Source organism: Choloepus didactylus, chromosome 7 (assembly GCF_015220235.1).
Source record: "Choloepus didactylus isolate mChoDid1 chromosome 7, mChoDid1.pri, whole genome shotgun sequence".
In the NCBI taxonomy this organism is placed as follows: Eukaryota; Metazoa; Chordata; class Mammalia; order Pilosa; family Megalonychidae; genus Choloepus; species Choloepus didactylus.
Window position 1 is genome coordinate 111530609 of NC_051313.1, and position 26077 is coordinate 111556685.

Genomic DNA, 26077 nt, shown 5'->3' on the forward strand with positions numbered 1-26077 from the left:
TCTTAGAACTTTGGCCTAGCCCTAGTCCTGCTCTGCCTACAGCACTTTGTGGCAGTCACACCACGAACTAAGTCTCAGACCCAGACTAGCTCGAGTCGGGAAGGAATGACCCAGGATCCAGGAGAAGGGCGGGGGGAGTGGACTACATCTCCCACAAGGCCGCGCGGCGAGGCGCCCTTGCCGATTGGCTGTGCGGGGTCCGCCACTGCCCCGCCCCTGCCGGGAAGATCCAGGGTGGCGAGTCCAGAAACCCGCTATCCGGCGGAGGTTCGCTTCAAAAGAGCAGGCTTCATGGCGGCGCGGCAGTTGTGCCAGATACTGCGGCGAGTGCTAAGGGCCAGCACCCGGAGCTGCAGCTCGGGGGTTCCGGTGACGCAACCCCAGCCCGGGGAGCCCTCCCGACCTGCAGCTGAGGTGAGCCCTCCCTGCCCGGCCCGCCGTCACCCACCTTTTCCCGGAAGACGGCGGCCCAGCAAGTAGCCCCTTACCCTGAGAGGCATCCTGCACGTCCTTGGCGGCCGCTTCTGGAAGTGTCCCCTCAGCGCTTAATAGGGGGTGTATGGAGACGCGATGGTATTCTCTTGAGAGACTACCCGGCCTCACCCGCTACCCCAGTGGCAGGGGCTCTGGAGTCCCTCTTAAGAACCTCCCAGCCCTGCAACCCCTTTCCAAGTTTGAGGTCAGCCAGAAATGGGGGACGATGACCAGGATTTTGGGCCCAGTCAGGTGTATTATTCGTATCCCATCAACCCTGCCGCACACACACCCTCTTCCTTCAGCCTTTTTCCGTCCGGTCCTGAGTGGGGGTTGTCTGGGGCGGGGGCGGGGGTGGGGGTGGGTGGGTGGGGTGGGGTGGTGGTGGCTTCCAGGCACAGGGGTGTGATCATGTGTCCCTGTGACACCCTATTCATAGTGTGACGTGGACTAAAAACATCTCGGTGCCCCCAGGTCAGCAGTCACCTCTGTAGTCACAGGGTGCTTTGATTCCCTTCTTGTTTCATTTTTTCATTTCCCTTGACAGAGGATTCACTCTCATTCTAGAGCAAGTTAGAGATTCCTGCATCTCTTTAGGAATGTAGACTCCCTCAGTCCTTGACAGAGTGTTTCATGTAGTAACAAGTTGGTTGGTTGGTTGACCACGTGGCCAGGGAATAATTTGAGGGAGAAGCATCCCTTTCATTTGGTGAAACCTCTTTTCTTGATCTCGGTAGGCCTTCTTTCCCCTCTCCCAGGACTAGGCTCATCAGCTCACTGCTCCCCCTTCACCACACAACACACACACACACACACACACTCTGCTCAGTGAGGGGGAGGGCTTCAGCTGAACACACAACACACACACACACACACTCTGCTCAGTGAGGGGGAGGGCTTCAGCTGAACACACAACACACACACACACAACACACACAGAGCTCAGTGAGGGGGAGGGCTTCAGCCGAACGTGCTTTCTTGAAACCTGAGTCCCTTTGGGATCCTCAGAGACACAGGCACCAGTGAATGGAGAAGTTTGTCATTGTCTTTGAACTCTCAACTTCTTTGAGGGAAAATGGGAAAGCAAAGATTGCTGAGATCTTTAAAGAAATCAAGAAGAGACATTTCCTCCCTGCCACACACAAACACTCACCCCCACCCCTAATTTACTTTTTGCCTTTCATGAGAGGATCTGTGCTAAGTGATTTCATAGGTGGTCTCTTTAGTCTTCACAATAAACCCTGTGAGTTAAGTAGGGTCTGTATTTCCAGGTGAGGAAATTGAAGCTCATTGAAGTTCAGTAACTTCCCTCAAGTCAGAGCTGTAAAGGGGGAAGCAGGAACTCAAACTCTAATGCCTGTGGGGAAAATAGAAAGGCTGCTCCTACCCTTTACGCTGTGAGAGGAGGTGTAATAGAGCATGTGAGGGACTCTGGAGCTGAATCCAGCCCCACCACTTACTAGGTGTGTGAAATACATTAAGTCTTTTCACCTCTCAGTACTTCAGTTTTCTCTTAGTGAGGTTATAGGGAATAAAAGTGTTAATATATGCAAAGTACTTAGAGCAAAGCCCAGCACATGTAAGTACTGTGTTATATAAATGTTTGTTGTTGTTGTTATCTTAGCCACTGTTGGCGCATACTGTGTCCTATTAGTTCCTTCCCACTTGGAGACTCAGTGTAGTCATTTGTTAAGTCCACGATCAGATGTCCCATCCTGTACATTCCCCATTAGGATTATTCTCAGTGGACTGGGAACTCCCCCAGTTCCGGGTGCTCCCCTGCCATTCTAGGGCTCTGCATGCAGTGGAGTCAGCAAATATTTTTGGCTGTTTGAAGCCCAACCAGTGAGGGGAGACAGGAGTGACAGACAGAGGACTGAACAGGGAACCCAGGCCCCAGGTTTTCACCTTGGTTCTGCCTCCAATTTCACCTGTCTCCTGGCGCTATCACTTCCCATCTCTTCATGTTGTATAAACCAGAGGGCTGCAACATCCTGTCGTTATGCACTGGGGCAGGGTGCAGAAGTTCATTTTTAGAGAAATCTCAGAGGTGAGATGAGTCTGGAGATACATCTGTTCAGCTGATCCACAGAGCTTGCCTTGTGACCGGAGCAGGGGTGGGGGCATCTGGAAGCCTGGCCCCCATTTCCCTCCCTGCAGAGGCCCTCTCCCTATGTCCCCCACTGGGCTCTGGTGGTCTGGTTTGGGATGAGAGGTACCTGGGAGAGACAGAATGGATAGTCCTTGGGTGTTATCTGCTTGTATGTCAGGGTGTGGGTATGGGAGAGAGACATGAGGTGTAGAGTGGGACCCACCTGTTGTGGACATTGGAAAGGGGCCTTGGGCCTTGAGCACCTTTAACAGGTGGAAAGGGAAAGTGGTGGTTTGTAGGTATGTGGGGAGGTGGGTAGGGGAGACATAGCCACCCAGCGGCCCGATTGGGGTGGCTTGGATGCTCTCTGGAGGGTTTACCCCCAGTCTGGGAGCACTGTGTCCCTCTTTGTACCTGTCGAGGTCCATGCTGGCTTTGCTAGGGCAATAAAACCTCTCAGGCTGCCCTGAGGCCTTGGGCCTGCTGCCTTGGGGCCTGGGGAGAAAGTGGCTGTGGGCAAGGAAAAGGCACCCAGGAGCTCAGGGTGGGTCAGAGAGAACAAACACTAGGAAGTGTTTGTTTTGCGGGAAGGAAATGAGTGTTGGAGAATGTGAAAGGAGGGCAGCCAGGGCCTGGCATGGGGGAGTGACACACAGAGGGAAAGGAGACTTCTGGGGGCCCACCTTGACTTCTAGTTTGCATGACTTCTCCTTGCCAGGGGTCACATAGGTACAAGGACCTCACACTTAGGGTGGGGATGGGGAAAGAGGGGAGGAAGACCAAGGGCTAGGCACTTTGCTGAGTCCTCTCATTTAATAGGGATTAATGTTTTCTGAGGGACTCCTAGTATACATCATCCCAAATAAGCAGGTAAATCAAGGCACTGAGTTTGGAATGTGGTCTTTTCCTACTGGATAACTCTGCTACTCCATCTAGACTCTCAAGCTGTTTGAGAGCTGGCCTCTACCAGTTAGTGACTAACTGCTATGGGATGGTCCTTTGAGGGCAGGCCTTCCCTTAACTAACTCCTTTGTACCACCCTCTCCACCCCACTCTGCCCCATACCTGGGTCGGGTAGATAAGAGATAACCAGTAGCATATGGCAGGCTTCCTAGTGCCTGGTCAATACACTAGTTCTCATGCTTCTGGGGGAGCTTAGAGCCCCCTCGTCCAGCTCTGGGTGGGGTGACAGCAGGTCTGAACCCTTGGCCTGGGGCCATCTGCCTCTGAGTGGGGTTGGAAGGCCAGGGCTGGGAAATCTGACGCAGATAGGAAAACTAGACACAGCACACACCACCAGTGCACCTCCATGACTATTTGTTTAGTGAATGAATATAAGTATCCGGAGACTGTATTAGGAGAATGGTAGTGATCACTTATTTGTTAGGAACTGTACTCTCTCATCCTCATCTCTGAAAGAATCAAATAGGGTTATTTCCGTTTTATAGCTGAAGAAACTGAGGCTTAGAGAGTTTAGCTGGTTAATAACAGAGCCAGGCTTCTAATCAGGCTCACCTGCTCCAAAGCCTGTGCTCATAACCTCAACATGTACCCCTGGATTAAAATAGCCCTGATGCTGGTGATTCTGGGCTGTGGCTCTCAGCTCTGGTGGCACAGTGGACAGCTGAGGCACTTAAAAAGAAAATACCAAGGCTTGTGACCCATCCCAGAATAACTGCCTCAGAATCTTTGGAGTGGGGTCCTGGCATCAGTACTGCTTAAAAGTTCTTTGGGTGATTTTAATGTGCAGGCAGGGTCAACAACCATTGTACTAGGCTTCTATTGGTTACATGCAATGATGGTGGATTGACGGTGGATGATTACCTGGAAATGAATGAATACCCCAGTGTGGCTGGGTTTTGCACAACCGCCTTTCTCTTTGGATTAGGGACTGGCCTATTTCTTCATTTGATAGTGTTCACCTACATAGTGTGTTAGACACCAGAGATACTGAGTTTGGCGGGGGGGGTTTCCCGCACCGAGGAAACAGCCAGATCCAGGCTGGGACCCTTAGCAGCTAAGAGTGTTCTACTACTTCTGATGTCCCCCGTCCCCCCCTGCCCCCCACCTTCCTGAGTGACAGGGGTCACTGTCTGGAAACTTCCTGTGGTTTCTGGGCTCCTTTGACAGATAATGGTTAAATCCAGGAGATGTAAGGGAGACCGGAGAAGAAACGGAAGAATGAAAGTAGGACATTCAGTGTTGAAGGAGAGGAAAAGCAAGGGGTGGGAACGGGGGTGGGGAATAAGGCTTGTTGATATTCAGTGGTAAGTTTGTCTGCCTGACAGGGTGAGGATGGCTGTATGCCATGTGGTGTGTGTGTGTGTAGGAGGCTAGGTCTAGCACTGATGGTACGGAGTCTGAAGGAATCTGGATAAGGGGACCTGAGTGGCGTGCCTAATGCCATTCTCTCTTGCTCTCTTGTTTCTGCCAAGTCATGTTCCTTGGTCCCATTCCCTGCTCCAATTCCTGGAATTATTGTGACTCCTCCCTCACCCCGCAATCTGTTACGTTTGGCATGAGGGGGACATCTTGGTAAGGGAGGAGGTAGAGTCTATGGGGTGACTAACTGATTATTGAATTGTGAATATCTGTTGATGGAGAAGAGGGTGCAGCTCTCCCCAAAATCTAAATTCCCAGATATTGCATATCCTGGACTCTGGTCAGCCATTGGAATTTTTGATTATGGAGCCTCCCCCACCCCACTCCACCCCCAGGACTACTATTCGGGAATGTTCGAGTTTTCATAGACACACTGCAGGGAGGGAGGAAGTGGCTGTTAGGATTAGCAGACTACAGTTTAGAAGAAGTAGCTGCTGCTCACTTGTCATGAGACGGTGAGCAAGTTTTCTCGATGGAGGTGGGAAACTGTTGCTCTTGGGGTGGGCAGAGGAGGGTAAGTTTTATGGACGCACGGAAATCATGGAAACAGTTTTTTGGTTTTCCCCGCACCCCCAAACACTTTGCTCATAGCCCTTCTATCAGTGATTCTCAGTCCTGGCTGCATATTAGAATCACCTGGGGAGATTAAAAAACCTCACCACCTGGGCTCCAATCCTTGTGATTCTGATTCACTTGGTCTCCAGTGGAATTTTTTTTCTAAAGCTCTCCAGACGGTTCTAACGTGGCAGCCACAGCTGAGGTGCTCACTGAAGTGTGTAGGGCACAGTTACCTTGGACCTCAGGGAGGCCCTTCTGCTCTCTTAGGTTACAAGTTCATGATAATCCTAGGTGTTTACCTACCAAATTCCTGCCCTCCCCCTTTACCAATAGCAAGACTCCTTAACCTATTCCTGTGTTCTTATTCTAACTGGGAAACCAGGCCTGGAGAAGTTAAGGGACTTTCCCTGCATGTCAAATCATACTGTCCCTAATCCAGAGTCCTGCCCACAGACCTCATGGATGGCCAGCAGGGTCATCATTTCTTTGTTCTACAGATTGTAGAGAAGGGCCTGCTCCTCACCCCAGTCATCTTCCCGTGGGCCCTCTTGGACTTTTGTTATGTAATTAGTGAAAAGAATTTGGACCTTGGACTCACAAGCCCTGGATTTGGGTCATGGTTCTGCCAAGGGTATTCTTAGACCTCATCTAAAGTTGAAATAATCCCTTTCTGGGTGGGTGTGGTAATTGAACAAGAGAACATTCTTTGGAAACTTGAAGAAGTTTTGCAAATGTTACTTCAATGGGGCAGTTATCTCATCAACGTCTGTCAGGGACCATAGTTGTGCTCTTGGGGTGAGAGACGGACCAGACTGGATCAGATGTGTGAAAGGATAAGGTGGGCTCTCCTATGACAAATTTAGGCCTCGCAAGGGGTCTCCAGAAATCTGCTTCTTTTTAGGCCCCAGGCAAAAGGTACATAATTCTCTGGCTCTTGGCAGGGTGAAGAACTCAGTTGCTGTGGAGTGGTCATCCCGGCCCCTCCGTTCCCCCTTCCCTGGGGCTGGGCTGGTTGCCTCCTTCCTCTGCGGGCCTCCCTGGTTGGGTTATCCTTGCCCCTCCCCATGAGCATCAGCTTCCCCGGATGGGCATAGCTCCCTGCATCGCCTCTCCTGATGGCTCGGCCTGATTGGTTCCTCCTGGCAGAGGGAAGATCCCAGGGAGCCCAGCCAGCAGGGGGTAGTTATGGGGGAGGCAGCTTGTGTGGTGCTCCCCAGCCCCTCCACCCCCACAGTTGGTGGGTTTGCCTTGAGCTCATTCTGTCCCCCTGGTAAAGGTCAGGAACCACTTAGCACCCTCCCTTCTCTCTTTTGGACATGGTCCTTCCATGGTTACCGGGGGCTGAAGTGGCGCATTCTTTCCCAGTGACCCTGTCCCCTAAGAGATATTGGAAGTTGTCGTAGTTTGCTAATGCTGCAGAATGCAAAACACCAGAGACGGATAGGCTTTTATAAAACGGGGGTTTATTTCGCTACACAGTTACAGTCTTAAGGCCACAAAACGTCCAAGGTAACACTCCAGCAATCGGGTACCTTCACCAGAGGACGGCCAATGGCGTCCGGAAAACCTCTGCTAGCTAGGAAGGCAGCTGGTGTCTGCTCCAAAGCTCTGGCCTCAAAATGGCTTTCTCCCAGGACGTTCCTCTCCAGCAAGCTTGCTCCTCTTCAAAACATCACTCACAGCTGCACACACTGAGTTCCCTCTCTCTGAGTCAGCTCATTTATATGGCTCCACTGATCAAGGCCCACCCTGAATGGGCGGGGCCATGCCTCCATGGGAACATCTCATCAAAATCATCACCCACAGCTGGGTGGGGCACATTCCAAGCAAATCTAACCAGCACCCAAACGTCTGCCCCACAGAACCACAAAGATAATGGCATTTGGGTGACACAATACACCCAAACTGGCACATTCCACCCCCGGACCCCAAAATGACATTATCTTTCCAAATACAAAATACATTCATTTCATCACAATATCACAAAAACTTAAATCATTTCAGTAACAAAAGTTAAGTACAAAATCCCATCAAAATCAATTTAGGCATGGTCAGTCCTAAGGCATAATTCCTCTCCAGCTGTGCATCTGTGAACTTAGAAGAAGCTATGTGCTCCCAACATACAAAGGAGAGACATTCATAGGATAAACATTTCCATTGCCATAAGGAGAAACAGTAAGGAAAACAGGGTTAACAGGAGCAAAACAGTTCCTAAAACCCACAGGACAAACTCCCTTAGATTTCAGTCTGAGAGTCATTAACAGAACGACGTTGCATCCTTGGGGCTTGAGAGAGCGGGAGTCTAACCCTTCCCAAGGGCCTTTTTGGCAGCTGTTTCCTCTCCAAATGCTTGGGTGAGTGCTCCAACATATCCACACATTGGGGAGACCACCTTCTCGGCCCCACCCTCCGCAAACATCGGGGCAGCTCCCGGATTCCTTTCCATCTCCGGGGCACACGCTCAACCCCTTCAGAACAGTGGAGTGGCAGCCAGGCTCTCCCCAATTCCCTGGAAATGTGCTCCACCCTCTTTGGGACCTGAGGTGGCAAAACTCTTCCAGAGCATCGAGGCGGAAAGCCCGCCCTCGACCTCCAGGGCAAACTCACCCTTTCCATGCATGTGGGCTGCTCCGCTCTCCCAGCCCTAAACCTCTTGACTCCAGACATCAACCTCCATGGCTCTGTCTTTGAAGAAATTTTTCCTTTAATTTTTTCCTTGTCTGTCTCCTCCAGTCCAGACCGGCAATGGCTCTGTCTATAAAGATCTTGCAAAAATTCTGTTGGCTTTGCATGAAGCACACTGGGGTGAAAGCCATTAGACAATAGGACTTTCCACAAATCCTTTCTGGATAATTCCATCTCCAATCTTGGCTTGTACTGAAATGGCGGCTGGGTTCCACATTTGGTTACATCCTCATGTTGGGCTGTAGCTTCTGGAATTCCACCCCCTGGAAGCCTGTAATTTTCCAAGCCATCAGCTTCTGGTTTCTTTGAACCCAAGGGTTCAGTTCTAAGATTCTCTCTCTCTGCTCGCATTTTACTATAAGCTGCAAGGAGAAGCCAGGAAACATCCTCCACACGTAGTCTGGAGATCTCCTCAGCTAAATATTCCAGGTTGTTGCTTTCAAATTCTTACTTCCGTCTGATACCAGGACTCAATTTTGCCAAATTCTCTGCCACTTTAAAACAAGGATCGCCTTTCTTCCAGTCCACAACAACACTTTCATCATTTCTGTTCAAGGCCTCGTCAGAAGTATCGTTAGAGTCCATATTTCCACAAAGAGTCTCTTCAAAGCAGTTTAGGCGTTTTCTATCTAGCTTCTCACAATTATTCCAGAATCTTCCCCTTATCCATTTAAAAAGCCATTCCAACATGTTTGGTATTTGCAAACTCAGCAGCAAAAGCACCCTACTTCTCTGGTACCAAAATCTGTCTTAGTTTGCTAATGCTGCAGAATGCAAAACACCAGAGATGGATAGGCTTTTATAAAACGGGGGTTTATTTCACTACACAGTTACAGTCTTAAGGCCACAAAACGTCCAAGGTAACACACCAGCAATCGGGTACCTTCACCAGAGGACGGCCAATGGCGTCTGGAAAACCTCTGCTAGCTAGGAAGGCAGCTGGTGTCCGCTCTAAAGCTCTGGCTTCAAAATGGCTTTCTCCCAGGACGTTCCTCTCCAGCAAGCTTGCTCCTCTTCAAAACATCACTCACAGCTGCACACACTGAGTTCCCTCTCTCTGAGTCAGCTCATTTATATGGCTCCACTGATCAAGGCCCACCCTGAATGGGCGGGGCCATGCCTCCATGGGAACATCTCATCAAAATCATCACCCACAGCTGGGTGGGGCACATTCCAAGCAAATCTAACCAGCACCCAAACGTCTGCTCCACAGAACCACAAAGATAATGGCATTTGGGTGACACAGTATACCCAAACCGGCACAGAAGTGCTTGTTTATTTCTAGACAGGCTTCCTTTGAAGAGCGGGGTGGGCACAGGATGGGGGCAGGGAGGAAGATAGGGCCCTGGGGTGGGTTTCCTGCCCTCCCCTCTACCTGGCTGCCAGGATCCAGAGGTCCAGCATGCCTGAGCTGAGTGTTGGAGCCACAGGTGGGGGTGGGGTGGGAGCCTTCTGCTGTGGCCTGTTTCCTAATCTGTAAATGAGAAGGATAATCCCAGCTCCCCCAGAATGGTGGGGCCCAAATATATAGAGATGCTAGGACTGCTGTGCAAATGTCGAAGGAGGGAGGGGCAGCGGGTCCTGGGGCTCATTTGAGTCCTCCCCAGGTGTGTCCTCCTGGCTCGTCTCCCCCAGCCTGGGATCTGGGGTCCACACTTTCCTCCCTGCCCATTTCATTGCAGGAGCTGTCCAGGCGGAAGCGGTTCCTGAGGGAGCACATGGTCCCCTTCTCCGCCTTCCTCACCGACAGCTTCGGCCGTAGGCACAGCTACCTGCGGATCTCCCTCACTGAGAAGTGCAACCTCAGATGTGAGTCACCTCCTCACCAGGTCTGGGCTCCTGTAGCCTTGAGCAGCCTTGGGGGTGCTTTGCCTCCTTTGAAGTGGCTTCCGAACCCTTCCCACATCAGGCATTCTTCTCAATCCTTTTAATTCCTCCTTCTAACTTCTCCACCCACCACACCTTGCCTCTAAGGCCAGATGGGGTTCAGGGGTGAGAGATAATTAGTAAAATTGGTTTCTATTGGGATTAGATTTAAGAACAGAATTGTTATTAGGTTTAGGATTAAGATTGGGTCTGGGATCTCCCATTGTTTCAAGGGATAGTTGTATGCCAAACCTTATTTTCCCTACAGTTCCCAGATTTCAACATGTGGTGGTGGACATGTGAAATCACAGCAGGGCCTGTGGCTAAAAGTGCCAGCTGTGGGGACACCCCAGTCCCGTGATAGAAATTCGGGTGGTGGCCAGGCTCACATCAGAATACTGATTTCATAATCCCACTTGGAGCATTTTTGCTGGTGTGTCCACTGCTGGAGGGACTTCCAAAGTTAACCAATCTTTTTTTCTTCCCCCTTCCCCTCCCTGTCTCTTCCCCTCCCTGTCTCCTCTCCTTCCTCTCTCCCCTCCCTCTCTCCTCCCCTCCCTGTTCCTCCCCTCCCTCTCTCCCCTCCCTCTCTCCCCTCCCTCTCTCCCCTCCCTCTCTCCCCTCCCTCTCTCCCCTCCCTGTCTCCTCCCCTCCTTGTCTCTTCCACTCCCTCTTTCTTGCTCCCTCTGTCTCTTCCTCTCTCCCCTCACTTCCTCTTCCTCTCTCTTTTCTTCTCTATAGTAAAACGTACATTTACTTCATGGCCCAATAAATATGTGCATATACATGTGTGTGTGTATAATAAATGTTTAGTCAAATAATACTTTTAGTACATTCTGATATTTTTCTGTTCTGTTCTGTCTTGTCTTGAAAAACCAATTCTGGACTCAATTCACTAATTGACTTCACAACCCTCTAAACAGACCTCGACCCATTCCTTTATAAAACTGTCCACAGGAACTGCTGGCATAGGGGATGGCACCCCTCCCAGCATGGCTCATGTCATTCACCCCATTCTGCCACCTCCCCCTGAACAAGTGGTGCCTCAGCTTTCCCACCTAAAAAATGGGACCATTGATGACCTGACAGACATAGGACGGATGTGAGAACGTGTAGTTCTACCAGCCAGCAAGTACACAGAGAGGGGATAGTTGTGTGCCCAAACCAGATGAAACGAGGAAGGATGACCATGCCAGAAGGAATGGCCCCAGGGCCCTGCCACTTCATGTGTGCCTTGCCCAGCCGCACTTGGGCTGAGGGAGTCCTCTCCCTCAAGCCGGGCTCTCCTCACAATCTGGTTTATATTATTCTTTATTCTGTACCCTCGGCTTCCCCACTGAGTGACATGGAGGCCAAATGGGAAGGGGGTGTTAACATCTTGTAGATGAGAAAATCAGACCCTGAGAGAATCTGGCCTAGGGTTTGTGGGTGTGGTGAGGTCTCTTCTCATCGTCTCTGTGGAGTTCTGAAGGAACTCAGCCCAATGGTGGAACTGGGGAGCGGGGACACCGCGGGCCTGACTGCCAAACCCATTTCCTAGTTCCATAACCCCTCCCTTCCCCTCAGGTCAATACTGCATGCCTGAGGAGGGTGTCCCACTGACCCCCAAGGCGGACCTGCTGACCACAGAGGAGATCCTGGCCCTCGCACGGCTCTTTGTGAAGGAGGGCATAGACAAGATCCGGCTCACGGGTGGAGAGCCGCTGATCCGGCCAGACGTTGTCAGCATCGTGGGTGAGTTTTGACAAAAGTCATCGCTGCTTCTCCCAGTTCCTGCCTCACCCAGCTGACATGATGGTATTGGGGGTGAGTCCAGCACTTGCTGGTCCTTGGGAGCTTGTAAGACACCTTTATGGAGGGTCAGAGGGTCGTCTGGATGACTGCAGCTGCCTCCTGTAAAGCCACCCGGTAGTTCCTGTTGCACCCTTCCTCTCACCACCCCCACTCTTGCCAGCTCAGCCGGCACCAGCACCTCCCCACTTGGATTCCTGAAATTGCCTCCTCCTAGTCTCCTGGAACCCCTCTTGCCTTTTCTCCATGCTGTAGCTGGAGTGACCCTGTTAAAAATGTAAGAGCAGACCACTCCAATATTGGTAACTGCAACTGACATTCATTTAGAGCTACACACATTAGCTCATTTAATCCTACGACACCCCCCTGATGAGAAAATGAGAGAGGTTCAATAACTTGCCCAAGATCACGAAACTAGGAAGTATCAGACTCCAGTAGTCTCTGGAGGGCCTGGAGGCCCCACGTGGTGTGGCTCCTGCTAACCTCTGTGACCTCTTGTTGCCTCTCTACCTTACTTCCTCTGCTTCAGTTACACTGCAGGGCTTTTTTTGTGGTTGTTATTTCCTCAGCAGTTTTATTGAGGTATATTCACATATCAAACATTCCATCCAAAGTATATAATCAGTGGTTCACAGTGTCGTCACATAGTTGTGCATTCCTTGCCACAATCAATTTTAGAACATTTTCATTACTCCAAAAAAAACAAAACCCAACACAGCCCTTATCTCCCTGCCCCGCCACCCCCCACTCCATTATTGACCCTTAGCATTGGTGTGGTACATTTGTTACTGTTGATGAAAGAATATTAAAACATTACTGTTAACTATAGTCCGTAGTTTACCGCAGGGCCTCTGTGCTTGCTGTGGCTGTGTCCGTGCCTGGAGCACAGGCCTCACTGCTTGACCCCACACGGGTCACTACTCAGATGTCGTCTTCTTACCAAGACCTCCTTTGACCACTCTGTCTAAAGTGCATCTGCACATACACACCCCAGCCAGTGTCCATCCTAAGAGGTGGCAAACTACGGCCTGCAGGCCAAATCTGACCCATGCCTGTTTTTGTACAGCTTGTAAGATAAAGGACGATTTTTATATTTCTAAGTGGTTGAAAAAAATTCAAAAGAAGAATAACACATGACACGTTTTTTTGGTGACACCTGAAAACTCTATGAATTTGTTTCAGTGTCCACAAATAAAGTTTTTTAGGAACATGGCCATGCCTGCTCATTTATGTATTGTCTGTGGCTGGTTTTAATCAGAGTAGAGTAGTTGTGACAAAGACTGTGTGCCTTGCAAAGCCAAAAAATATTTACCATATGGCCTTTAACAGAAAAAAGCGTGCCAACCCCTGCTCTATTCTCTCACCTCACTTTCCTTTTCTTCATAGCATGTATCTCATCCAGGCATTGTATGTTTATTTATAACATATTTTTAAATTTTTCTGTCTCCTCTATTAAATAGCATGACTGTTTTCTGGGAGCTAGGGTGGGTTTTGTTCCCAGCTGTGTTTCCAGCTCTTAGAACCATGCCTGATATGCATAGTCAGTGCTCACTGATATTTGTGAATGAATGAATGGTGACATACCCATGTCTGAATCTCAGCTGTGCTCTTACTAGCACTGTACCTTTGGGTAATTTTAAAATCCATTTTAAGGCTCGTAACAATGCTGGTACTTATCCTATAGGATCGAGCTGAGGATGAAATGAGAACAAAATGGAAAGTGTTTATAGGGGTAGCCTGCCAGAACCTCTTGCCATGTGCTGCTGCTAGGCCCCAAGGTCAGAAAGTGAGAGACCTTTGCCCATGTAATTATAGATGATGAAATCAGAGAAAAATCAAGTTTCATGTTCTTGACTGCTATCTCACCCCCCACCCCTAGCTGTCAGCTTTCTGCCTTATTCACTCATGCACTAAAAGTCTTCTTGAGTGCCTTCTTATGTGCCTGTACTGTGCGGGGGGTTCAAAGATGAATGAGCCACAGGTCCCACTGTCAAGAACCCATGGCCCATTGGAGGACACAGCCAGGGGAGCAGGATTGCCAGCCATCCATAAGGGCTAAGCAAGGGGAGCCCAGTTCCCTTCCTGGTAGCCTTCTCTTCTTCCTTGCCTGTGGTCAGCTCCCTGCCCCCACTGGCCACTTGACTTACAATCCTATTATTATCCCTGTGCTGGACAGGCCAGCCCTGGGGAGCTGACTCCCTCTCCCCTTCCTGTTCCAGTTGGCTCCTCAGAGCTGAAAAGCAAGCTGGGTTTCAGGAAAGTGCTGAACCTGGTGAACCGTGCTGGCTGCCAGGTCCAGATCCCTCATTCTGGCCACCTCCTCTCCCCGCCACCCTGTGGCACGGGCTCTGCCTTATCTCTGTGTGCTCTGTGCCAGGACCTGTACGGGGTGAGCATCACTTGCTGGTCAGAGGGGCACAGATGACTGAGTCAGAAGTGGCCATGGAGGCCACCGATTTGCATGTTGGGGAGAGTGGGAGACTGTTTTCATTCTGTCACTCCCTGGCCATGTGAATGTGTGCAGGGTCCTTCCCTACCCTGAGCATCAGCTTCCTCAACTGTGGAGTAGCCTCATCTGCTGTGATATTCCGTGCTCGTTGATCCTGGTTAACAGCATGCGATGAGCAAGGACTGATCACTACCACGGACACAGTGGCAGAGATCTGCTCTGAGGATTTCCTTCCTGCTGCCAAGGGTATGGGTTGATGGTGGAGGGGGGCAGATTTCACTCCTCCCACTCCCTCTCTCCTAGAGTGGCTGCTATGCCTTGAACTCCTGTGGTGCTGTCCTTGCTACCACTTTGATGTCTGTCAGGCTATCTCTTTTGATCTTCCCTAGAGGTACTTCTTAGGAGCAAACAGCCTTGAAGAGCAGTGTATGTGGGTGCTAATGGGGGAAGAAGGGCTGGGGTGAAGGGTGGGAACAGAAGTTAGGGATGAGATATTCATAAATACTTGTCCCCATCCTTCTGGGTGAGGGATTTAAGGCGTCCTCTCCCAGCCCAGAGGCCAGAGTGAAGGGATTGCGGTTCCCTTGGTTGAACCTGTCTTCACATCAGGTCCCTCCTAAAGCTCCGTCAGCCTTGGGCCTCATGCCACAGGCAGAGCTCCCCACAGGAAGGGGTCAGGCTCGGCTCTCTGTCTACAGTCCTCTGTGATCCCTTCTGCCCAGCCTTTGCCCCTCTAGCACTTTTCCATCTCTGCTTGTGTATAAGCAAGTTCTTCTGCCCCTTCTTTCGGCTGAGATGGGTTTAAAGCAGCAATATCCAGCAGAACTTTGAGATGCTGGAAATGTTTCCTATCTGTGTTGTCAGATACTGAAGCTACCAGGTACATTTAGCTCTTGAGCCCTTTAAGTATGGCTTGTGTAACCGAGGAACTCAATTTGTGACTTTATTGCATTTTCGTTCATTTAAATAGCCACATGTGGCTAATAGCTACCTAATTGGACAGTGAAGGTTTAGCCTTTTCCAAAAGAAATAAAGGAAGAAGGCAACTAAATACATAGGTACTGTGATACTGTTGGAGAAGTTTGCAGAACTTGTGTTTTGGATCTTGACTTCAAGGACAACATGTCATTCTCACATGCACTTGGCTTAGTGTAAGAGTGATACAGCCCCACATCCTTTTCTTTTTTATTTTCTGTTTTGTTTTTTGTTTTAAATTAGGTTGAAGAAATGAATAAATAGGGAGCAGCTACATCTGACAGGCTTGAAGTCCAGGAGAGGGCGAAGTTCAATGGGGGGCCATTGAGGACTTTTGAAAAGAACAAGATTTTTTAGTTTTGTTTTATTTCTGGTGGACTCCAATTGCATACAATTAGATGAAATCATAATCGTTGGTTCATGAGAGATTCTTCTCATCAGTCCAGGCTTGACCTGCTTTACTTATTCCTATTAATTTTTTTTTAATTTTTTATTTGAGATTGTTCACATACCATACAATTATCCAAAGATCCAAAATGTACAATCAAACAATCAGTTGCCCCGGTACCATCGTATAGCTGTGCAAGCATCACCACAATTTTTTTTTTTCAATTTTTAGAATATTTTTCGTTACTCCAGAAAAGAAATACAGACAAAAAAAAAGGAAACTCAAATCCTCCCATATCCCTAACTACACCCCCCCTCCATTGTTGACTCATAGTATTGGTATAGTACATTTGTTATTCTTGATGAAAGAACATTAAAATACTACTAACTGTAATTAGTTTGCAATAGGTATGTTTTTTTTTTCTATATGCCCCTCTATTATTGTTTTTTTAAGTTTCAGAATAGTATTTAATTTTCAGATATTTATAGTTATCTTAGTTGATATCACAAAATAGTGGCTGTGTTATAAATTTTACAGATGAGGATATTATTGCACTATTCTCACCATATCTAGGTTGCAGAATAAATCTGAATACAGATCAATACTTCCCCTTCTTCCTCCTTTGTATATTTACAAACATGTCTACACATAACCCTTGCTATTCAAATTATTTTTATCTGAACCAAGGAACTAAATGCATTGAGATAATTTTGTATTATTTATAGGAATTCTCACTGTAAACTATACAAGCTTAGAGATCAGAGAGTAAATAGATTTTTATTTATTTATTTATTTATTTTGCCAAACCCTCTATCTGAACTCAGAAGCTAAAACGGTTCAGTATTTTCCATTAACTATGCAATAAATAGCAAAGCTTGGGTCCACGATTAGTGTTCTTTTGTTTCAGTGTATGAAATAGAAGTTGATAATTAGTGGTTCGATGACTACAATAACAGATGTCTCTCCATAAATAAATAGACATTTTCACCAACACTGCTCCCTATATGCCTTTGCTCTATGTATCTCATGCCTGTCTCCAGACAATGGCGTCTAATCTATACCAACCAATAAAACATAATTGAAAATACACATTTTTCAATGGTCTCAAAAAGTGTAAGAGTATTCCTTTGGATTTTCAAAAGAAGTCTGTATTTTCCAACTTAAATTTAATAGTTTTTAACTATTCTTAGTCTAATTCCTGTTTTATCAATTAGGAAACTAAGAGTCCATTTTACAAGTTAAGTGAGATGACCACATTTACAATCAGCAAGTCAGAAGAGCGAGGCAAGTATCTTCATCTTCTGACTTCTAGTGTTTCAGAAAGAATGTGATAACATAAACCTGAGTTATCCATTTGAAATAGAGTGAAAGAAATGGTAGCATGGAATAGGATATGATACCAAGTATGTTTTCTCCTTCATAATGTCACCATTCTGCAATGTCTGTTTATTCCTCTCTGAAATACGGAATTAAAAATAATTTAATATAGGGTTGTGTCTTATGATGACTATGATGATAATAAAGCCAAACTTATATTCAGTGGTCACTATATGGCTTAAAAAATGCATCTTCATCTAATATTATGGAAACTTTCTCCATATCTCTCTCTCCTTTCTTTGTTTCTCTGTCGGTAGGGCTCCCTTTAGTATCTGAAGTAGGGCAGGTCTTTTATTAGCAAAATCTCTCAGCATTTGTGAAAAATTTAAGCTCTCCCTCAAATTTGAAGGAGAGCTTTGCTGGATAAAGAATTCTTGGTTGGCAATCTTTCTATCTTAGAATTTTAAATCTGTCATGCCACTGCCTTCTCACCTCCATGGTGGCTGCAGAGTAGTCACTACTTAATCTTATGTTTTTTCCTTTGTATGTGGTGAATTGCTTTTCTCTTGCTGCTTTCAGAACTTGCTCCTTCTCTTCAGTATTTGAAAGTCTGATCAGAATATGTCTTGGAGTGGGTTTATTTGGATTTATTCTATTTGGAGTTTGCTGGGCCTTTATGCTTTGTGTATTTATGTTGTGTAGAAGGTTTGGGAAGTTTTCCCCAACAATTTCTTTGAAAACTCTTTCCAGACCTTTACCCTTCTCTTCCCCTTCTTGGACACTCTTGAGTCTTATATTGGACATTTTATTTTATCTATCATATCCCTGAGGTCCATTTCGATTTTTTCAATTTTTTCCCCATTCTTTCTTTTGTTCTTTCATTTTCCGTTTTGTCGTACTCCAGGTTGCTGATTCGTTGTTCAGCTTCCTCTAGTCTTGTACTGTGAGTATCTAGAATCTTTTTAATTTGGTCTACAGTTTCTTTTATTTCCATAAGATCATCTATTTTTTTATTTACTCGTGCAGTTTCTTCTTTATGCTCTTCTAAGCTCTTCTTCACGTCTTTTATATCCTGTGCCATGCTCTTCTTCATGTCCTTTATATCCTGTGCCATGCTCTCATTGTTTGTCTTTAGTTCTTTGATTAATTGCTCCACGTACTGTGTCTCCTCTGATCTTTTGATTTGGGTGTTTGGGTTTGGGTTATCCATATCGTCTGGTTTTTTCATATGCTTTAAAATTTTCTGTTGTTTTTGGCCTGTTGGCATTTGCTTAACTTGATAGGGTTCTTTTAGGATATGTATGCTAATTCAAAGACTTCTCTCTAATTTGTCAGATCTATAGCTTGGTGGCATACACTTTCTCTAAGCAACCAGCAGGTGGCGTCTGCGAGCCACCTAGTCCCCTCAAGCCAGTTCTACCCAACTTTATCTTTGTGGTGCGTGGGGGTCTGATTCTTGTGGGGTCCAATTGGTGCACCAGTTTTGCGTGTGTAGTTGGTGCTGTCTACCCTGAATGTGGGGTGTGTGTCTGAACGGTTAGGGAGCGAGGGCGGCTTTAACAATCAAACCTCTCAGGTGTTCCTGGAGATTTAAGGCTGTTGCAAGAGTCTGAACCTTCATTTCAGTCTCGCCACAGATTGTCTCTGCTGCTGACCCATAAGTCCTTGGTATTGACATATGGTCCCTGGGATTTCCAAGTGGGTCCCTCTTCCAAGCCATGCCCTTCTAGGGCCTCTGCTGAGGGAAGGCTGTGCTACGTCACAAGTGCACGCCAACTCACAAGGGAAGTTCTGGGCCACAGGGCCGTGTAGGGGCATTCCCAGCCTGCTGAAAGGATGGCTGAATGGGGCGTGTTAATTTCCCCCTTTTTGCACCACTTTGCCTTCCTAGCTCCGGGATGATTAGCTGTGGGTGCACAAAAGGCTATTGTTCACACCAGATATTGTAGCAACACTTCCTGTCGCACTGGGTTTTTATGGCGCAGCTCTGGGCTGTGGGGCCTGCACCAGGCAGGAGGGTTCCTAGCCCGCCGGAAAGATGGCTGCAAGGGGCGTGGTTTTTTTTCCCCTTTTGGCTCACCTCTGTCTGCCTCACTGGAGACAGTTAGCAGCGGGTGTGCAAAAGGCTATCGTCCATGCCAGATACTGAGGTGTACTCACAGGTTGTGGAGACGCCATTCCTGCCATGCTTCCCTGTGCGGTTCTCACTGCCGTATCCGCAGCTGCTTTTGGGTTTTTAAAAAAGAACTAGTCTGACTCCAAATGCCAACCCATGGTTTCCCCACACTGCAGCGTGGCTGCTGGATATCCAGCAGGTTTACTCACTTGTTTCAGAACGCAGACTCCCGGTTTCATCAAGTGCATGGTCCCTGTGGATTTAGCAGACCTTGTCCAGCTGGTGCATTGCTGGAACTGGTGTTCTGGGTCACTTTCTGGCTTTTATCTAGTATTTTTCATGGAGGTGTTTTTTTTTGCACTGTCTCTCCTAGCCGCCATCTTCCGGAGGTCCAGATCCACAGTTTTTACTTACAGATTTTATGCTGTGATTTCTGGCATTCCTCCAAATTCAGGGTGGTGTATGATGAGTGGACAGTCACGTTTGTACCCCTGCAATTATTCTGGCTTATTTACTAGTTGTTTCTGGTTTTTTTTAGTTGTTCCAGGGGGACTACTTGGCTTCCACTCCTCTCTATGCCACCATCTTAGATCTCTCTCCTCATATTAATTATTTATGTTTTAATAAAGTTATAAATTCCTAAGGAAACCCACTATTCCAACTTTTTAGAATAAGAACACTGGCAATAACTTTTAACCACCCGTGTTCTTCCCTATCCTGTATCCCACCTCCCCTCCACAAGCTAAACTCTTAAATTTTGTGTTTGTCGTTCTCTTGCTCTTTAAAAATCAGATTTATCTTGCTTTTTAAGCATCAGATGTAATGTTTTTGAACTTTGTAAGTATCATGCATCTATGGGGCTTTTATTTTTGACTTAACTGAGACTGATACACATGAACCAGAGCTGTAGCTCATTCCTTTTCTCTGCTTTCTAATGTTCCATTATGTGAGTGTGCTAGACTTTTTCCTGCAGGTGAGCATTCAGGTTGTTCCCAGTTTTTTGCTGTTACGACAGTGTTGCTTTGAACATTCTTATTCTTGTTCATGTATCTGTGTGTATAGTTTCTCTTGGAGTGGAATTGCAGGGTCATAGAATGTTTAACTTTGGAAAACAGTTTGGCATTATCTCATAGAGTGTACCATTGACACCCTCATCTGCAAGCCATGAGAGGTCCTCCTGAACTAACTCAGTCAAGCAGGTTAAAATGGTAATTCAGTGTGGGCTTGATTTGTCAAACTTTCTTTCTTCTTGAGTTGATTACATTTGAATGTGAATAGATGGATTTTATAGGTCTCATTCTTTTCATTCCTTTGTTCTTTTATATACAGTTCTGAGAGAATTCCTTTGCTCAAATTTCTAGCTTGCTCATTTGCTCTTCTTATATGTCTATTCTACTTATCCATCAGTTGTGTTTTTTGAGAAATTTTCATTATACTTTATTAAGTGGTAAAAGGATACATATGCTTAAATATAAATGCTCTCATAATCATATAAATATCTATATAAATAAATTTGATTTATATCTCTATTCCTATTAATGATCTGTGAAAACTTTTGAAGAGTAGGGACGGTAAGTCTCTCTGAGTGGTATGGATATAGATGACTTGACTGTTCTCTTATTATTTTGTTTCCAAAAAAAAAAATTAATGTTCCTATCATCAAGCCTAGGAATTTCATCACTGGAAATCTCACAGTATGTCATATTTTCCTGTAGAGGTTGTGGGCGGTTCAGGTAGTGGGATCCTTGAAATGATATAAATGTCCCCACCCACTGCTTAAAGTATGCAAATTTTTTATTAGAACTCATAGGATGGATGCATTTACATGTGTGACACAGTCATGCACAATTTCTAGTGTCTAAACTTCAAATCTGTTCCCTGTGACCAGCTCTGGATCTTGTTCTTCCCATCCCATCCATCCCCACATACAAATATCAGGATATCATAAACTATATTATTTTAGGGTGACTGGACTATTTTATTTATTATTTATTTATTGTTTTTAATAACTTTCAAAAGTAATTCCTCAAAAAGAACTTTCACATTTGTCTCTAGAAGTTGTGAGTTGAGTTACATTAGTGTGATACGACATTGTCAAAGTCTATAACATTTGCATCCGTGGAATTTTTTTTTCTTTCTATAACTATGTTATGTACTTTCAAGAGTTCTCATCAGTTCTTGTTTTCAGGATGTGGTTTTATCCTTCTGTGGATATTGGCCCAGCATTTTAAAAGAATTGTCTTCTGCTATTTCTGCTGCTTCTCCTTCCTCCTTTATTCTCCTGTTCGTGAAATTTGGTAATTTTCTTTCACAGTGTTCTCCTTAAGCGTTTGGTGATTCTTGGCTGTGTACTCATCTTCATGACTATTTTTAGTTTTTTTGTTGTTAAAGCAAGTACCATGCAATGGGTTGGCTTAAACCATGGCAATTTATTGGTTCTTGGTTTTGAGGCTAGGAGAAGCCCAAATCAAGGCATCATCAAAGCAATGCTTTCTTCCCCAAGACTGTAGAGTTCTGGGGCTGGCTGCCAGTGATCCTTGGTCCTTGGCTCTTCCCTCACGTGACAGTGCATGTGGCTGCCTCTCCTGGCCTCTCCCTTCTCCTCTGGATTGCATTGACTTGCAGGTTCTTGCTCCCTTTGGCTTTCTCTCTGACTTTAAAGGACTTCAGTAATAGGATTAAGATCTATCCTGATTGAGTTGGGCCACACCTAACTGAAGTAACCTCATCAAAAGCTCCTACTTATAATAGGTTCACACACACAGGGATGGATAAAGTTTAAGCACATGTTTTTCTGGAGTATCTAGCTCCAAACCACCACAGTCCACCTTCTGGACCCCTAAAAGATATGTTCTTTCCATGTACAAAATACGTTATTCCATCAGTACATCCCCAAAGCCATAAACCATCTCAGAGACGATGCTAAGTGCAAAGTTTCATCAAAATCAATTATGGGTGTGTGGTCTGTCATGGGCACAGTTGTCCTTTGTCTGTGAATGTGTGAGATCTAGAAAACAAGTCATCTGCTTCTAATATACAATGGAGGAACAGGCATAGGATAGGCATTCCCATTCCAGAAGGGAGACATTGGAAGGAAAACAAGGGTCCAATACCCTTCAGGGCAAATTCCATTAGATTTCAAGGTCTAAGGGTCATCTCTGGATTGATACTTGGTTCTCCAGTCCTGCAGCAGCACCACCCCTTTCAAGTGCTTGGGCAACAGCCTTGCTCTCCCCAAACACTGGGGTGAAGGCTCCATCCTCTCTGAGCATCAGGATGGGAGCCAGGCTTTCCTGGGACTCAGGTGCTACCTTCTCTGAGCACTGAGGTGGCGGCTAGGCTCTCTGCAGATGCCAGGGTACAGGCCCCATCATCCCCAACCACTGGGGTTTCAACACTCTTCTAAACAATGGGGCGCACAAGTCCTACCCCCTCCAAGTGTTGGGGCTAACCTGCCCTTTCCACACACATGGGTGGGCCCACTCTTTTGGCCTGAGGCAACCTCTTCAGTCCAGACATCAGCTTCCATGGTTCTGCCCTTGAAGTCATTCTTCCTTCAATTCATCCCTTCTGTGTCCCTTTTAGTCCAGGTTGGCAGTGGTTCTGCTCATACAGGTTTCGCAAAACTTGTTGAGTTTGCTTTCCGTTCACAGGGATCCAAGCCATCAGACAGAAGGACTTTCCACAGATCCTTCCTGCATCACTGCATTTCCAATCCTGACTTGCCCTGAAATGGATGACTGAATCCATGTTCAGTTAAATCCTTACATGGAGCCCTATTCTCCAGGGACTTGTTTTCCAGAAACTGAGAGGTCCCTGATAGAGCTGCTTCTGGACCTAGTCTCAGTGTCTGGACAGGCTCAGAATTTTCCAAACCAACAATTTTTGGTTTCTTTGTGCTTAAGAGTGAGTTCAGTTCTCAGTTTATCCCTTTCCTCTTGTATTTTACTAAAAGCTTCAAGGAGAAACTAGGCTTCACTTTCCATGCTTAGTTTGGAAATCTCCTCAGCTATATATCCAAGTTCGTCACTTTCAACTTCTGCCATCTGTCTGACATGAGAACACAATTTTGCTAAGTTCTCTGCCATTTTAAAACAAGTGTCAGTTTCCTCCAATTTCCAAATAGCACATTCATCATTTCCTTCTGGAGCCTCATCAGAAGTACCTTTAGCATCCATGTTTCTACCAGTAGTCTCTTCAAAGCAATCAAGGCATTTTCTTTCAAGCACCTCACAATTCTTCCAGCTTCTACTTATTACCCAATTCCAAAGTCATTTCTACCTTTTTTTGGTATTTGCAATAGCAGCATCCTACTCTCCTGGTACCAAAATCTGTTTGTTTCCCTGTTGCTAATGCACATACCATGTCATGCATTGTGTTGGCTTAAAAACTGGGAATTTATTGGTTCATGGTTTTGAGACTCGGAGAAGGCCAAATCAAAGCATCATCAAGGTGATGCTTTCTTCCTGAAGATTGACACTCGGGGGCTGGCTGCCAGTATCCTTGGTCCTTGGCTCCTCTGTCAGAGAAATGTGTCTGGCGGCCTCTCCCTTTTCTTTGTTTCCATTGACTTTCAGCTTCTTGTTCCCTATGGCTTTCTATCTGGATTAAGACCCACCCTGATTGAGGTGAGCCATACCTTAACTGAAGTAACCTCATCGAAAGGTCCTACTTACAATGGATTCACACCCTCGGGAATGGACTAAGTTTAAGAACATGCTTTTCTGGGGTACACATCTCTAAACCATCACAGCAATTGCTAGCCTGTGTTTCTCTTGGTGGCCCAGAGGTTGTGCAGAGGGTTGGGAGGTGCTGCTGGGCTTCAGGGCACGCCCGATCTTAAGTGCTACATTCATGCTCTAGCCTTGGAGTAAGTGCCTCTGCTGCCCTCCCCAGCTCACAGGGAAGGGAGGGAGGCCAACTTGCCCAGCTTGTCAAATACAGTTCCTCAGCTAGGGGATCTCCTTGACGGGCCCAGGGCTCCGACTGCTCCTGCTGTAAGTGACTACTGAGCTTGTGCATAGTAGCCATCCTCCCACCTTTTACAGCACCCTCTTCCATAGGCATTTTGGACCGTAGTCTCCTCTACCCATCCGATCGCATCTGCTGCCTCTCTTTCAGTGCTTTCCCATCTTTCTGGGCCATTGATTGCATTCTTTCTTGCCTTCCATTGCTATTATGGATTTCTGAAAATCTCTCTATCATTTCTAGGGGTTTGTCGGGGAATGGAGAAGTCAGTTTAGCACTTTATTCAAACATTTTCTTCTATGTTATATGGCAACAGGACTCATGTTAGTCATTAAGAGCAGGGTTCTTGAGTCAATACACATGGATTTGAATCCCAGCTATTTTTGTTTTAGGTTTTTTTTTTCTTTTTTCTTTAATAATTCAATTTTATTGAGATGTATTCACATACCATGCAGTCATATGAAGCGTACAATCAGTTGTTCACAGTACCACCATATAGTTGTGCGTCCATCACCAAAATTAATTTTTGAACATTTGCTTTACCACACACACACAAGTAATAAGAATAAAAATTAAAAAAGAACACTGGGTGCTTTCTCCCCCCCCCCCCCCATTTTTCTACTCATCTATCCATACACTGGACAAAGGGGCAAAGGGGAGTGTGGTCCATATGGCTTTCCCAATCACATTGTCATCCCTCTTAAATTACATTTTTATATAATCGTCTTCAAGGTTCAGGGGTTCTGGGTTGTAGTTTGATAGTTTTAGGTATTTACTGCTAGCTATTCCAATTCATTAGAACCTAAAAAGGGTTGTCTATATTGTGCGTAAGAGTGCCCACCAGAGTGACCTCTCGGCTCCTTTTGGAATCTCTCTGCCACTGAAGCTTATTTCATTTCCTTTCACATCCCCCTTTTGGTCAAGAAGATGTTCTCCATCCCATGATGCCGGGTCCAGATTCCTCCCCAGGAGTCATATCCTGCATTGCCATAAGGATTTATACCCCTGGGTATCAAATCCCACGTAGAGGGGAGGCCAGCTATCGTTCTTAATAGCTATGTGACTTTGATCTTTCTGAGGCTCCTTTCATTATTTGAAATGGGGCAGTCCTTGTGAAGTTTCAGTGAGCTAATGTATGCAGAGCACTAAGTGTCTAGCACAGAGTGAGCTCTCAGTGTTTAATATTCTGGTTATTTTTATCATTATTTTTACTAGTATGTTTCTTATTAAGATAAGCCTGCTTAATAGAGGTCCACAGAGAGCCACCTTTCCATCCATGTTGTTTGGATTAACCATTTTACCTTCCAGCCCTTCTCCCAGCCTCACAACTCTCCTGTTCTCTCTGTAGCTCGGCTCCACCAGCTAGAAGGGCTGAGGACCATCGGAGTCACCACAAATGGCATCAATCTAGCCCGGCTGCTGCCCCAGCTTCAGAAAGCTGGTCTCAGTGCCATCAACATCAGCCTGGACACCCTGGTGCCAGCCAAGTTTGAGTTCATCGTCCGCAGGAAAGGTGATCCCATGTGGCGTGTGAGGGAGGGTGTGGGGAGCAGAAGGGTGCTATTAGGCACCCTAGTACCACTCGGTACTAGGACACCTGGTGGTACTAGACTACTGACTAGTGGAGAGACCAGTACTGGTCTCTCTCTTGGTTTCTGGGCTCTTCATAAGCCTAGGCATTTATTTCTCACTCCTAACTCTTTCATAGAAGTCATTTGTCTCTGTAGCCATACACTTTATGGGATCAGAATGCTAATGAATTAGGGTTGCCAACTGCCCTTTGGTTTGCCCATGGCTGAAGGTGTTCCTGGAATGTGGGACTTCCAGTTTCAAAACTAAGACAGTTCCTGAAGAGATATGGAAAGGCCCAAAGGCGAAGCAGCTGCCCTGAGATGCTAGGGTCAGCGTCAGCACTGTTGGCCTTGGGTACCCAAGCAGCCCCCTGTGGTTCTCCCTGTGCCCATCCTGGATGTAAGCCTCTTCTTTTTACCCTCTGCACAGCAGGCACACCCAGAC

The 26077-nt window shown here is 46.6% G+C and overlaps 1 protein-coding gene across 4 annotated transcripts in view; it reads left to right on the forward strand.

Moving 5' to 3' along the window:
* The first annotated feature begins 224 nt into the window (after positions 1–224).
* Positions 225–26077, forward strand: part of MOCS1 (molybdenum cofactor synthesis 1) — a 36747-nt gene continuing 10894 nt past the window's right edge. For all 4 annotated transcript variants that reach the window (XM_037842884.1, XM_037842882.1, XM_037842883.1 and 1 more), the window contains exons 1-4: positions 225–414; positions 9874–10000; positions 11624–11791; positions 25410–25574. In XM_037842884.1, coding sequence (XP_037698812.1) covers positions 292–414; positions 9874–10000; positions 11624–11791; positions 25410–25574 — 583 coding nt within the window. In that variant the 5' untranslated portion in view covers positions 225–291. The remainder of the gene's footprint in view (positions 415–9873; positions 10001–11623; positions 11792–25409; positions 25575–26077) is intronic.